General features: G+C 45.1%; 1 protein-coding gene across 1 annotated transcript in view; it reads right to left on the reverse strand.

Annotated features, from left to right (window-relative positions):
- The window catches only part of plxnd1 (plexin D1), a 52575-nt gene that overhangs the window by 34221 nt on the left and 2528 nt on the right, over positions 1-15826 (reverse strand). The window contains exons 2-8 of the mRNA XM_061302172.1: positions 13635-13811; positions 9782-9913; positions 9142-9242; positions 6312-6441; positions 4670-4847; positions 4470-4578; positions 201-300 (exon numbers count right to left, since the gene is read on the reverse strand). Coding sequence (XP_061158156.1) covers positions 201-300; positions 4470-4578; positions 4670-4847; positions 6312-6441; positions 9142-9242; positions 9782-9913; positions 13635-13811 — 927 coding nt within the window. The remainder of the gene's footprint in view (positions 1-200; positions 301-4469; positions 4579-4669; positions 4848-6311; positions 6442-9141; positions 9243-9781; positions 9914-13634; positions 13812-15826) is intronic.

Below are 15826 nucleotides of genomic sequence, written 5' to 3' on the forward strand. Positions count from 1 at the left end.
CAGAACACCTGACCCATGACTTGATGGTTGTCATTCCGATTTCAACACGAGCTGCATGTGTCATTCATTCTCAGAACCTTGCTTGGAATTTCATGCCTGTTGCATTCAGATCATCGCAGCAGGGGAAGCTGGCCTCCAGCTGAGTTGCTGGCCGGCGGACTTAATAATCCAAGGATCTCAAATCAGAAGGTGTAATTTACCTCCAGAAGGTTCTGCTTTGTCTCATCTTTAGTGGAGACACACTGCTGCCTCTCTTGGTCCCAGTAGCACTTCCACTTTGTACTCAGGCAGCTGATGCAGCTGAAGGACACAAACAGAGAGGAAAGGGTAAAGGTCAAGCGTGTTTGCATAATGGGCAACATTCGAGTCCCTCGTTCAGTCCTCGCATTTGTTGCGCAAAATGAGCGAGCAAGGCGATTGCAAAAAGCAGGGGAAGTGAAGATTAGTCACAGCGTTCATTCTACTGTTACAACACACTCGGGCAGAAGGTCAGCGCCAGAAAAACAAAGCACAGCTTTGTCGAACATTCAACTACTAATCAAGATTTAGCCCTGTGTATCATCTTTTGAATAAAGTTCATGTCTCGATCATGGGTCCAAACGCATGCCACTTCTGGAAATGATTTGAGGGATGGTCTGTGGACTCTCCCATTTTCTTTCAGCGATACCATCCACCTTCACAGTTATTCTTTCCTTTGAAATAATGGCCCACACGGGACGAGCCAAGGGAGCAGAGGAAAGGTCGGATGTCGGACGTCACATTTCTTCACAATCATGAATTCAACAATACCGTGCTACACTGATGAGATCACAGCATCCATTACTGCAAGTCACAGGTGGGCAACTCAATTCAAATGTGAATTGAATGTGTTTTAAAACACAAAATTGTTTTGTCTTATATGTCGTTGAAATTAGGAAATAGAGCTGCTTCAAGTCTTTCAGTTCATCCATGGGGTCGCTGGGTCGGGGAAAAAAAGGCACCAAACAAGCTCTGGTGCTCATTTGAGAACCATATGGAACCAAATATAAACGTGCGCCGCTGCTTTATGGCATAAGATAGACGGATGTTTGAAGTTCTTGAGGCAAAATCGAGACAAAGGCAGAGTTGATTGTGTGGACCGTCCAGGGGCCCAAATCTCAGGAGGAAAAGTACCATGTGTTTCCACCTGAGGGGAAGAGGGAGGCATCTATTTTGGAGGAGCCCCTTATGAATTCTCCAGTGGATGACACACACAGTGATTATTAGACAATGGACACGGCTTCTATTCGAGTTTAGAAAACACTCAAAAATTGCGGATGTGTGTAAAGATTTTCCATCATCACCTGAAATGCAAGATGCTGCTCTGAGTTTAATTGTGTTTTTGTCAAGTGTGCATCTCCGTCCTCGCTGCTGGGTGTGAATGTGTGTGTGTGCGTGGGTGTGTAATGGGGGGGATTTCAGGGAACACAATGTGTGTTTTGCCTCCAGCAAGAGACAGATGTCCCACACCAGGAATGATAGCGCCTTCGGTAATAGCAACACTCTCACAAGGTTTCAAATTGGAAGGACTGAAGTGTGTGTGTGTGTTTGTGTGCACGTGTGCGTGTTAGGGTGTGGATGGACAACATGTAATCGAAAAATGTCAGTTTGTGTGTGTGTGGGCGTGTGAAGTTATCATAAGCAGACGACCTTCTCGCGGCTCTTATCACCTGCAGCTTTTACCTTCGTGTCCAACTATAACACACGTGATCACACACACACACGCACACACACTCATATAGTGTATAGACAAAAGTATTTGCTCATGTGATTATTTGTAGCTTTATTAAATACATGTCGTCTTGTGCAAGATAAAAAAAATATATATCACCAAGTATTGCATAACAAAATAAACTACAATTCTGCTAATTATAATAAACTTGGTCGCAATCTCAACGCCAGCAAAGTTCTTCCACAGCACACACTTGTCGCCAAGTTTAGATCTAGATCTAGATGTTTATAAACTTGACAAACACAACACCACAAACGATGAAGATTTTCGTAGAAAGGCTCTCTCGGTCCAACACCAAAGGTGAAAGTCTCACTCCAAATGAGCCCGCACACACGCACACACACAGCACCCGCTAAATACACAAGCAGGCCTGCACTCTTAGGCCCTCTCAGTGGACACAGCGGTTAAACACACATCCTCAATCACGTCTCTGTCAGAGAGAAGTATGTTCGGGAGAAAAGATCGCTTTCACGGGGACAAAGAGCAGCCGAGACCGGGAGTGCACAGACGTGACCGCACCAGAAAGCGAGAAACAATAAAGAGGAGCCAAAACCAGAGACGCTGACGCTCAAGCAAAACACACGATGTGTTTGCTTAAGGGAACAGAGGGGGAGCGATTACGCCACTGTGTGTGTGTGTTTTACTGAGAGATATAAAGAGAGTGAGAGGGCAGGCTAGGTGGTTGTCCTAGTCAGGGTGTTGGTGGAATGTTGTGTTCTGGTTACCATTAAATCCACTTTGAAGAGACAAGAGAGAACACACACACACGCACGTGCACACAATCTACATGCTCATTCATTCTGCTTTTTCATGACTATACAACCCTCGAGGTTGAAAATGTTGAAACGTTTGCCATCTTTTTACGACAACATCTGTCCAGCGTTTATCGTCAAAGTACCTGAATGTAAGCATGGCCACCACGAGGCAAACACAAAATGACCAATTCAAGAAAACACACAAACACACACATGCTTTCTTAGAAAATAAAGTTGTCCGGACAAGATCGGGATGAGGCAGCTCTAATTGCTTTCTGTGAAATGGACTTTTCCGAGGCCCAAAGCACATTGCCGAATGGAGAAAGTTTGTGGTTAAGATAGCTAAAAAGTTGCTTTTGTTTTTCCACTGATGTATTTTGGATATGTGTGAAGGGTGAATGCGATGCTTTGTAATGCCAGTTGAACCCCGCATGGTTTGCTTCAAATAAATAAGGGTCCTCCATTTAATATTTCTTTGACAGTGATGTTATTGCCTCTTTATGGCTGCTAAGTGGAGTTATACTGGAATTCAAATGCGAGAGCAGTCTACGCGAAGACACCAGAAGAACATGAGAAAATGAGGAGATGATTGTTAGCCATTTAATGAAAGAACAGAGGAAGGATTTGCATGGTAATACTGCAAATGCTGGAAGAGTGCAACTTCCCGTGCGGCAGATTTGCATGAACACTGCTTGCATTAATGTCCGCACGGATCTGGAATTCAAATCAAGGACATTTATTAAAGCGACGTCTTACACAAAGTGAGCTCAGATTGGCGAGAAGTGGGTCACGAGAAACTCTTTAGGGATTATTCCAAAAAACAGCTTGAAGTGATTAAAATGTGATCGAAGAGAGACGCTCATCCTGTGAGAGTGGCACCGGAGTCATTATCACCTTTACTGCAAACGTGCCGTCCAATTTCACACGCGCGCACGCGCAAATTGGGCAAAGGCTCGCACACATCCACCTGCGAGCGCCGCCTTCACACCTTGACGCCATCTTCACCCAGCAGAGAAAAGCGCTCGCAATCTAACGGCCTCTATCGTCAACCGGTGAGCCTCAAACGTCGCCATCAGATAAAGGGGATCCTCGACATGGTCCCAAATGCGAGCGGAAGCCAGCTGGATCGCCTCCAGATAGGAGAAAAGCCTCTTTGTGACAAAAACAAACACCAGGCCGAGTGGCCAGACATACATATCCAATTTCCTTTGGCTTAGCGTTACAGCATATTAATCGCACGTTTGATCCTGCGCCGGGAAACCTTGAGCGAGCCAAATAGAAAAGAAACCCTGCAAGGGAACGTGACAGTACTATTTACCCGCTGTGGTCCAAATAGGACAAATGGGGTCGGAGGACGGCACTGGGAGCAAAGTGGAGAGGCCTTTAAGGCTAAGGCGGCGGGCACAGAAGAGAGGAGAGGAGAGGAGCTCGCCTCTCACGTCTCGCGGCGCTTAACCACAGCCAGGCGGCCGACCGACCGGCCGGCTGACATTTATGTGGGGCTGCAACTCGGCAGCCTCCATTAGGAGATGATGCTAATCTAACTTTATTGCAATTCAAGACCCATTTAGGAGGTTTTATTTGGCGGATGGATCATCTTGAAATGTTCAGTGCGACGAGAGTGTCTGGCTTCTGCGACACGCGAGGACATCACTGTGGGGTCAATTTGGTGGGGAGGCTTTGAAGTTGAAGGGATGGAGCAAACATCCACGCAATTGCCGCCTAGCGAGACTAAGCTCTTTGTACATGCATTAGCAGCGGGAATCCAGCGCATAATCTGCCACCGTCACAAATGCGAATCGACCCCCACCCCCATGAAGGCTCATCATCGTCGCAATATTCCAACCAGGCTACAAATTAAAGCTGGCCAAAGAACAGCCTCCATCTAAAATTGGCCACTTCCAGCTCAATTCCAAACATATTACACATGCTTGTGAAGTGCTTATAAAAGAGGTGCGCCTTACGAGGTTTTGGGGTTTATCGCTCCAGTCCGCCCGCAGTCGTAGATGACGAAATTTCCAGAGACCACCGACGTGTCGTTGACTTTGATCGCCACGGAGACAGTCGAATGATCTGCAAAAATAAAAGCATTGTACACAATCAAAAAAATGTTCAGCTAGCAGTGCTAAGTAAGGCGTAAATATTTCGTTCAAAGGGGACTGACCTTTGCCCGGGAGGATTGGCCGGTAGTTTTCCCGAGCGAGGAGGGGACACGTCTGGATCTGAGCGGGTCCGTGGCCCAGGTGCAAGGTGGCGGCGGTCCACATCCCCGGCCCGTATTCGCACTCCACCCGGAAACCCACCAGATCGGGAACCATGCCGTTGATAAGGATGCCCACGTCCTGAGTGCAGACGCAAACACATGCGAGTGAGTTTTACGTTACTCAAAGTTAGCCCAAGATGCATTTACAATTATGAAACAGATGGCAAGGTGCTATTTTCCTCATCTAAATTTATCAATGCGATGAAGTGTGCCAGACATGTCACGAGAAACATAACACCTCTGCGATGTGACTCCATTTGAGCAAAAATGTGGGGAAAATTGGGCGACTGAGAGGAAGTGCGAGACAAAATCTTCTGAAGCTAGACAAATACAAATAGAGCATGTGCTAACATGTCTTAAAAAGCTCCTCCATTGTTCAGGGGCATCGATCATTTCCTGGCCAAGGCTCTGACTTCCTGCCTGCCGCTTCCTGTTTGGGGAGACAACCTTGAGCGGGACTTCCTGTGGCTCCGGTGAGGTTAGCGTGTGTCGGACAGCCGCCTGGCCACCCGCTCGGCCCGACTGACCCACATAACGGACTAATCCGCGACTAATGAAGCAATTAATGACACGTCATCTTTCGGCCTTGTCTAATTATGGGCTGCGATTGAGGGTCAAACAAATTCCTGGAGTGCAAAGGCACAGCCAGCTAATTGTCACATTGTTATTATGCTCCAGGTACACGGCTGCAATTCCCCTGAAAACACGCCATCGCCGTTCCCCCTGCATTCAAATTACACGAGGGCGTGTGTCACCATTTCCATTTTTCAGTCCAACAACACATCGCTGAAGCGTTTCATTTCGCTGAAAACACGTCAAACAAAATGAGCTTCTCCGCCCGCCTGCCCTTTAATCACATTTCTTTTCAGTATACATTTGTGTTGTATCTTGTGTCAACTCATTAAATTTATTTCAGAATCATTGCATGGGGAAATAGGAAGACTGCTATGATTCATTTCATGGCGTTGTGCAAGATAAAGCACAGACGAGATCCCGGATAAGATGAGATCGCGTCATATTTATTAGCCGTCACGTTGGGCTAAATTGATCTTCGTCTAAAAGTGCATAGTGGAGATATTTTAAAGAGGGCAGTATTTATGGCGTATTTGGCACTGATGTTTTTGATGGCCATTCATTCACAAGTTCTAATATTTCTCCCAGTCATCTCTTGTTTGGACCTGCCTTGCACACGCGCTATTTACAAAATCAGCCAGCACATGTTTTGCCTTGCTGGGATGGATGGAGGTATTAGATTAGACCAATGATTCTCAAATTGCAGCAAGAATCCACGTTTCCCTCCATTCTCAATATAATAAATGTTTTCTAGCGTTTCTTTATTTTATTTTAGGGACTTGTAAAAAGATTTGTTTGCTTTGCAGCCCTGGAGTGGTAAATAAACTGTCAGATAAAGGTGACCCAAACTATTGTGATTATTAATATACCCCATGAGGTGTCAGGTTGTAAATAGCTTGTTTCCACGAGCCACAATGCTCATATAGTCTCTTTCTATTTGTGGAATAGGAGAAGGACGCGGCGTGTGTACCTTGATATCTGCAGCGATGCTAATCTCCGGCGGTGTGAGGGTCATGGAAGGACACTGCTGGGGGCCTTCACCCATGGTGATCCACGCACGTGCCAAGAGTCCCTGGGCACACTCCTTCTGGATGCTACACCTGGACAAACAGGTAGAGTCCTCTTTGATCCGCCCAATGTTTTTATTCTCACCGGTGAATCACGCTCCATGTCCGAAGCTCATCATCGTCATCATCGGCGCGTGTAAACAATTGCTAATTGAGATGGAGTAGCATATCGCGCAAATGCCGCGCTCTGCCTGCCGTAAAAAGCATCCTGCGATACTCGTAGCTCACCTGTCATTTTGCCGCGACAACCTTGACACTGGGTCACTTGCATCGCTATGGTAACCCATCCCGGGGGCACTGCCATCACAGACAGCTTGCCGGAATGGAATCCGGGGAAACTAGTCATTTTTAAAGCAGTTGGATAAACAAGCCCGCCTCACTGTTTCTCCACAGCGTGTCTGTGAGCATTAATGAATGTCTTGGACGGAGAAGACGAGGAGGCATTCATCAAGCGCAAAGGGCCGACAGACACTTTGACTTGTGTCTCACTAATGAACTTTATTGGCCGCTGCTGCTGCTGCTGCCACCCGGCTATCTTCATCTACACACTGCAGGACAAAGTGACCTCACACGGAGGAGATCCCATTTAGCTGCATCGCAACACACCACATAACGAGCGCCCCCACCCACCCGCGTGTGTGCGTGACTGTACGCTTTAGGGTTGTGTCTGAGGACTCTCGTCCCTTTGGAACCGAGGGGCTGAGAATGGCCATGAGGTCAGCCGCTGTGCTAAAAATAACATTAAGTGGCTCTGAAATCCACAAAAAAAAATCCCCTGCGCATGAATAATCTCATAAATACCAAGTGGTGTTTTTGCAAAAGAAACAGTCACACTCGGCGGACATGTTGAACCGTGTTCAGCTGCGCTCACCTCATGCCCGACTGTCATCATCACAATCCAGCTGGCGTGACCTTGTTTGTATCTACTGTATTGGTCTGTTTCCAAGTTCTCTCGCAGTTTTAACTCGTATTTGAATAGCAGACTTTGCCGTCAGAGGCGGACGTCATAAATTCCCTCAAACAATGAACTGCACGCACAGTTGCAGATGCATTCTCCCTTGATTAAAGGAAGGGAGAGGAAGTCAGCCTTCAACTGAGGGGGAATGGCAAACATTGTTTCCCATTTTCCATTGAGAGGTTACAGTGAAGCAAAGAGCAGATTTTATCTGAGAGCAATGCTGAAGGAAACATTCCGCAAGCGTGACCTTTAATCTTGAAGGAACAACATGCAGAATATCAACAAATATACGATTTGGGCTGCGGACTGCTGAAGCTGCAAGTTGACTAAACATCAGGAATCGATTCAAGGATCGGTTCCGCTTCCTGTAGGTTCAAAAAATGAATAAACATACAAGGAGGCGCCGGTCGACACGCATGCTAGCCAAATCCATTTCAAACAGCCACTTTAAATAAACATAGGGCTGCGCAAATAATCAAAATTCAATTACGATTACAATATTGGGATAATCGTCGGAAAAACTGTTATTACAAAAATATAGTCTTTCGATGAATTTAAATTGATGTACATTTGAAACATTTGCTTGCCTTGTACCCGAATATAAATGATCACTTGAACAATCGCGATTTCAATTATTACCGAAATAAATCGGGATTGATATTTCTTTTCAAAACCGAGAAGCCCCAAGTTAACATATGTAGCTAAAATATAACCAGCGAAAACTCATCATCTCCCGCTGGAGTCAGATAAGCTGGGAAGCGACTGCTAAACAGCAGGGGAACATACTGTATGTGCTCGTACGCACACACGCACGCCGATAAGGATGCTAATTTCTTCATAGCAAAGATTGACAGTCCTGTATGATGTGATTCCAATAAAGATATTAAGGTGTTTTTGAAAAGGGCCCCAGCATGAAATATTTGATCAAGGACGGATTTCTATCAGTAGCACGGCTCCCTTTGCAGACAACAATGCCTCCAAGACATGTTTTGGTGTTGGTGCTGCATGGCGGCGCGTTGGAAGCCGTCAGAGCCGTGCAGAAAATCAAACGGACACCCACAGAGACAATGGCGGCCTCCGAGGTTTTGCGGCAAACACTGCTCAGCGCTCCTCAGAGTCAGTCGAAATGCGGCCCGGCGAACCCCAGCCCTTCGAGCCGGAGGGCGTGAACGGTAGCTCGGAGGCCACGCTGACTTTAGTGCGCGAAAAGGACATCAAACGCACACTCATGACATCAGCTCCCAGACTCACAATGACACACACGCGCGCATTCACACGCAGGCTCACACACTTTGACATTTCCTTGTCAAAAGAGCCAGTGTGCACTCTCCCTCCCACCACCATCGGCACAATCAACGCGTCTTTGTCGATGAGGAGAGAGGAGGAAAAAGGATGGGGGGGGGGGGTGAGAGACGAGGTCTGCGGGGACAGACGTGGAGGATGACTGAGAGATGGCCAAATTCTTGAAGCTACTGGAAAATATGAATGCGAGAGAGAGCCAGAGCAAGAAAGGAAGACAAAGAAAGAATGGCAAACGCAGTGAAGCGAGAAAGGGACGACAGATAGATAAATAAAGAGAGGAGACGGGGAGATGACAGTCTGACCACACGTATGAGCATTCACGCATGCTCAGAGCTCCGCATCAGCTCCACTGCTCCAGCTCTAAAATGCCTGTGGCAGTGCCAGAGCCTGGAGAGCTGCAGCACAAAAGTCACTGGCTCATCTGAGTGGTGGTAAGAACGCAAGCTAGCAAAGCTCAAGGCCGTCTTTCTTACCTGTTCTCCAAAGTGCACCATCCGCAGTGGGCGTCACCCGCTGCCAAACAGTCACCGCAGCTCGTCCACTGCTCACATTGGGCCACTTTGACCCGCAGCATCTGCTCAAGCATAAAGGAAATTCAGTGCCAGCCGCAAGGTTGTAATCGCTCTTACGTTTACATCCAGATTCACACACTTGGCCAAACCATTTAATATATCAAATAAAAATAACAAATCTAATCTCCACTGATGTAACGTGCTGTGAGTGAGCATCTGGATGGATGTAATGGATTTCTTTTAGAGGAATAAATCCTCAAGTCTTCCTCAGTGTTGAAGGAATCAGGTCACGCAAGCTACATTTTGTCATTTCATTGATATGCGTGCCCTTTCCCCCCCCCATAATGAAAAGCACTCCAGTCAATGATGTTGCTATTCGATTGATGGCCGCTGATATTTTTATGAGGCGTCACTGTCAAGTGTAGCAGAATGTCGGGCGGACCAGCAGAGCATGGCTGTTGGTGCCTTTCTCCACAATCTGCTAATTGTTCCACTTTGTTTGGTTTTGTCATGTCACAGGCTCGACTGGTTGATCAGCGAGCGATCACTTGGAGTTTGGCGAGCGTGAATGAATGACAAGAAACAAATAACGTTGGCTTACGTGGTGGGAGGTCATGAGATAAAGATAGGTCCTGTCATTGGGATCAAATGTCATGATATGGTGGACAGGCTCGCTGGCTGGCAGCTTTAGTGTGCGCTGACTGGCCGACGTCATGTTTGGTGTCAAGGTCACCTGAAAAAGAGAAAAATGACAAAATGGAAGACCCGGTCCTTCGCACAACTGCACATCAGACCTTTTCACCATAAAGTCACGCATGCCACAAAACCTTCTGCACACCTGCAAGACCTTTTCAACATGCCACACAAGAAGGACAAAAGCCCTGATATTTAAGTTGAAACCCAGCAGCCGCATCATCAAGTAATCCAATTTAACGGCCGTCACTTCATTTAGGAAAGCAAATATTTGAATCGGAAGCCCCTCAAAGAGACAAGACAACCCTGGAGTTTTCTTGGGAAAAAAAAGCTCTCTCTCTCTGTCTCCCTCCCTCCCCATGGTTAATGTGAAACCTGGGTAGATAGATAGAAGCTTAAGCGTGGATGAGAGGCTTTACCTCCACTTCCACATGTTTTTTTAACCTTGCCATCCTGTTTCCACATGATGTTATTGATGTACTGGGTCTTAAAGGTCTCGTCACCTGTTCGTTGGCAAACACACTAAGTAAACAGATGCCGGATGATGCAGTGGGTGAGCAACAGGCCACAGACCTGGACAAGAAGCTGGACTGACGTGGTGGCAGGAAATCAATCCAGTTGTGGCCATAATGGAGGTATAACAAGCTGACAAAATGCTTGTCTGCCTACATGAAATAATATAAATCTTTATATTCCAAATAGTCATTTTGGTTTTAATGTGTAAAGAATGAATTGTGTCAGTCAAATGTACATGTGGCATGGGACAAAAAAAAAAAATCTGTGAGGTCCCGATCCGATATTCTACAGATCGGTATCGGCACCTGATCGGGCTCTTTGGTGAGTCCAAAAAAGAAATCCTTTGTGTGTCTCTGTGGCTCATGCATTCAGTGTTCAGCTTGCCTTTCACCAAGAGCAAAAGAGAGGCAGGTGGAAGTGGGGCAAGATAAAGTCTGCTTGTTTACAAAATGCATCACTATGGTCACAATCAAGCCGCGCTCGTCTGTGTGTGTCTGTGTGTGTGTCTGTGTGGCTACAAGGTTATTCAAAGTAGGTTGGTAGGTTACTTATTAGGTTAGTCAGTAGGGTGTGTTTAAAAGCAGAGCAAAGTGGAAGTCAGCTGTGATGGAGGAGACTTCATTGATTTGGAAAAAAAAAAACAAACAAAAAAAAACAAACAAAGCTTGTAATTCCAAATGACTTGAGCGAGAGCGCTCTCCAAACGCAGCCAAAGAGCTGTCCTAACTTAATCTGCGCCAACGTCGGTCCCCGCCGTGTTTCGTCTGAGCCAACGTCGCAGCCACAATCACATTATGCCCGCTAACAGCACCATTAAGCTCGGCAACAGCCCGCCACTCGCTTTCCTCGGGGCAGCCACACACAGACACGCACACATACACAACGGTATCGAGACACACTCCTTTACTCATTATTGAGTAATCTGTGGTCAGGCTAATGCAGGGGTCAGCGACCTTTTGGAACGTGACAGCTCATGTAAAGGACTACCAGTCTGACACAAGATTCTGAAATAACACATTTGCTCATATAACCTTGAATGATAAGTTATTATTGATAGGGAATGATATTGATCTATGTGAAGACTGATGACGTTGATGATTTCGCACCACAATTCAACAATCCAACGAGACAAACTGACAAATGTTGATATCTATGAAAGTATTTCAAATGATCACTTCTCTCACCTTTCTAGGAAATCACAATGTCCCATCACTCAATAGACAGCTATTTTTAGTACAAGCCTGCAGGCTGCTCACGCTTTTCTTGCCTGGAGCCTCATTGTCCCCCTCGGCCGTGATTCTTTCTTTGTCTTCCCAAGACAGTTTGGACCATCGCAGGCGTGCATTTCTGGGAGATGTCACCTTTTAGCATGCTTGGGTGAGTTTGCTAGGGAAGAACTTGGCTGGGAATACTAACACATCAAGAAAATAAAGAAGCGCCATCCAACAGAGCAGGGCTTCTCAAACTGGCATCTGGGGACTTGAGGTCCATAAAAAAAAAATTAATGAATATATGTATATATATATATATATATATCATATATAAAACTGCCAAAATAAAAAGTAAATGAAAAAATGTGAAATTTAAAATATAATTGAAAAATTAAATATTAAAATAAAATAAATAGAATACAACTCTTCTTTAAAAAATATGAATTTGTGATTGTTGCATTCCAACATTTTTCTCAAAAATGAACAAAAGACAATGTAAAGGATGTCATTTAGTGGTATATACGCTAGCCATCGTAAATTGGATCGAAAACGTTTGACAAACCTTGCAAAAGAGACCCAGGCCTCTATTTATTTGTTTTTTACATGTGTCATACTTGGATGAAACATATCATTCAAACAAGAAAAATACAGGCTCCCCCAGTTTGCCTGAAAAAGCGTCCATTCCACTCAATCCGTCCCACCTCTCCTTGAAAAGGCTGAGTCTGAGCTGAGTGTGCTACCTGTACAAAGCAGATTGCTGCCTTGCAGTGATATAAATACCCGGCTTAAAGCAGAATAAGCGGACCATTTTTATATTTCAACGACTCAATAAAAACTCAAAATGACCATCTGCGGTTCTGATTTATTTAGCATTCCATCATAGCTCACTGTTTAGATTAAGAGGCAAGAGTTAGCTGCCTTTTTTCTAGCTGGGAAACAACAGGCGGTCGCACGTTACCGACCCGCTGTCTTCTGTTTAAATTGGAATGAGCACACTTAGTTGTTGCTTTGAATGAAAAAGGCAGGAAGCACTTTGAGATAGATACTCATGTCAGTTTTTGCCTCCCCAGCCAAGAAGCCGCCTGTGGCTTTCTCAGCGAGCCCAGTCAGGGGTGACGAGGTATGTGCTTGAGACAGAATTAAAGAATGCTCTCAATTGGAGGGGAACTTTTATTGTCCTTTCCCTACAAGCTGCACAAGTCTGAGGCAGTCACAACAAAGCGGTGAGTAATTCAGATGTGGCCAAGTCACCTAGTTAACAGCTTTCTGCTGGTGTGTCAGGCACTAAGTCACCATTTAGTGGGACCACATCAAGGGACAGGCTGCCTCTGGAGCACACGGGGGGCCGGGGCACTGAGACGGACCTGTTTGTTGTACACACCTGCAGTATTTGGATTGGTTTGTTGATCAAATTCATCATCATTATTAATTATAATTATTATTATTGCAATAATGATTATCAATTATCATTTGTTTTTATTTTTATTTATTATTATTATTAGCTGGTGTTTGAGCTTTTTAATCACACACTGGCTGGGCACCATATCATTATTATTGCATAAATGATTATCAATTATCATTTGTTTTTATTTTTATTTATTATTATTATTAGCTGGTGTTTGAGCTTTTTAATCACATACTGGCTGGGCACCAAGTCACTGCCAGTGCAGCCCACAGGCCTGCACTAAAAATAGCTCACCAGTCATGGGACATTGTGAATTCCTTGCAAGGTCATTTCAAAGTGTCAACAATTACAGAGATTTCTAGACATAATGGAGTGCATGTTGTTATTGGTCTGCTTCCAAAGCATCATGAAGATGAGTGTCTTCACATTGATAAGTATCATCCATCAATGAGTAACATTAACACAAAAGTAAAGGTCATCAAAGCCAATTTGTTTATTTTTAATTTATGTCAGGAGTGTGGATCAAACTGCTAACCCTTTGCATGAATCAGTTCCCGGGCAGAAACCATTGCTTCCAAAAAAGTTGCCGGCCGGCCCCTGATGGTGTGACAATGTGAGACGCAGCTTACCTTTCGAAGTCGCCCATTGGAGGTTCCCAGAAAAATCACGGTATGGTTGAGCACATCGTCCACAGCCACAGAGCTCAGGCCGTTGTATTGGAACAAAGGAAGCGACCTCAAGGGCCTCCTGAGGGCCAGAGGGTGCTGCAAGTGGGCCGCACCGCAGTCCAGCTGCTCCGGCTGCAGCTGGAACAAACACACACGTGCACTTAGTCAAAATGAACGCTAGCCGTCGCATCAGAAGAGTAGACCGGTCGAGTGATGAAAGCCAAAGAATAAAACAAGAGTTGATAGGAGAGATCACAATGAGCTGCTTAGGCTTCAAACCCACTCAATGCTCAGAGAGGCCTTAAAAGAGTCTTCAACACTCATCACGCTCTGCTTTTGTCACTTTTGTTAAGCAGACGTCGGTGAACCGTCGCTACCGCGCTACAACGCTCACCGCCATCTACGGGGAATTCGGTGAATATTTTCAGAACGTCAACGCAAAAAGAAAGTGATTAAGAATGTGTGGATATTTGCACAGTAGTTTCCTGCAGGCCTATCTACTGGCGGCTTCAACGCTCTAATCATAAATTGTGTACGCGTGTCCCTCGGTGCCGGCCTTCACGCTGCACGCCGCAGAGAGATCAAACGTCTGTCGCAACAGCGACATTAGAAATGATCATCATCACGGGTTAGAAACAAATATAGACACTACTAACAAGGTCTTTGGTATGCACAGGCAAAGTTGACTGTCTCTTGCCGACGGAATGAGAACACGGAGAAGAATGGCCACAATGAGACTTTGTGACCTGACAGCAAAAGGGGTCAAGGGACACTTTGACTTCTCTCGGCTTTCACCCAGAAACTGAATTTATAAAGAGGCTCATTCTGGAGGTAAAATGTCCACTCAAAATCCAGGGAGACGATAATGAGTGACGTGTGTTCATTCATCATTCGAGACTCCCAAAATACTAGAATTAGCAATTAGCTTTTTTGTTTGATGTCAAATCTTTGATATCTAGATTTTAAAATTGGACCAAAAGGTTCAAAAACAAAAAAAAAGGGCAGAGAGTTCCAAGGGTCAGCAACACTGAAAATTTGAACAAATAAATATAGCTCCCTGAAGTTTTATGGAGTGACTATAATTGAAATATTCGTCTAAGAAAACAACCTTGCTTGAAAACAAAGTGCAGCACTACTCAAGTTAATTGACCCTTCATTCAAAATTAAGACGCAACATTACTTATACTTCATGTACAGATAATAAAAGAACAATAGCCGCACAAGAAACTTCTAATGCCCGATCCAGTTTTAAATTGATCACTTATTGACGATAAAAAAAAAAAAAATGGCCGATGCTGATAATCAGCAAAATTGCCAAATATTGGCCCCGTGGCCGTATCGAAATACGCCTAATTTAAAAACATAATAATTTGATCGACAAAGTCGACATAAATAGCATTGTGGGAATTTTGGGAGTTCTTTGAACAGCTCAGTCATGTTTTTGAGAAAAGATGGCAGACACTTGTTACGGTGCTTCATTCATAAGAGACACACAGTAGGAGACTGTGCAAAAAGGCTCTCCAGTGACACAAATACAAAGAGAAAACAAGGCGCTGTGAAATGTCCTTCAGGGCAAATATTGCCTTTGGTATGCATGAGGAATTGACATTGGAGCGGGACCACAATGTTGCAGTCATTTGACTCGTATCATGTTTATTGACATGACCATCCAAAGTTGCTTCGGACATAAAAACACACTGGCTCATTGTCGCAGCCTAACGTACAAAGACGCTACTATCGGAAGATGATCATATCTGAGGAATGAACATGACTGCAATTTGTCTTGTTACTGCTCAGATATGGGGGGAGCAAAGTGACTAAAGTCAACACGCCCGCAAAATGTTCACTCATCAAAAGTCCGCCTGCCCGATTCTTGTGAGCAAACACCTCGCTGGCTCTGGCAGCGCAAACAGACCACGTTGTGTGACCGGCAAACATATGTTCGCCCAAGTCGCTTAATCCCCAAGATCCAATATTTAGCAAGGATCCCATGCCAAATTTGGATAATTGAACATTTGCCGTTCGACCGGGGCTCCTCCATCATTGACTGGAAATCGGAGAAGGCCAGTGGGCCCGTCCAATTTCCAAGCACGCAATCAGAAGAAACGACACGTACGCACAGTAGCCACTTCTGTTTGCATTTGTTTCATACT

The sequence above is a fragment of the Syngnathus typhle genome, linkage group LG2 (assembly GCF_033458585.1).
Source record: "Syngnathus typhle isolate RoL2023-S1 ecotype Sweden linkage group LG2, RoL_Styp_1.0, whole genome shotgun sequence".
Classification (NCBI taxonomy): Eukaryota; Metazoa; Chordata; class Actinopteri; order Syngnathiformes; family Syngnathidae; genus Syngnathus; species Syngnathus typhle.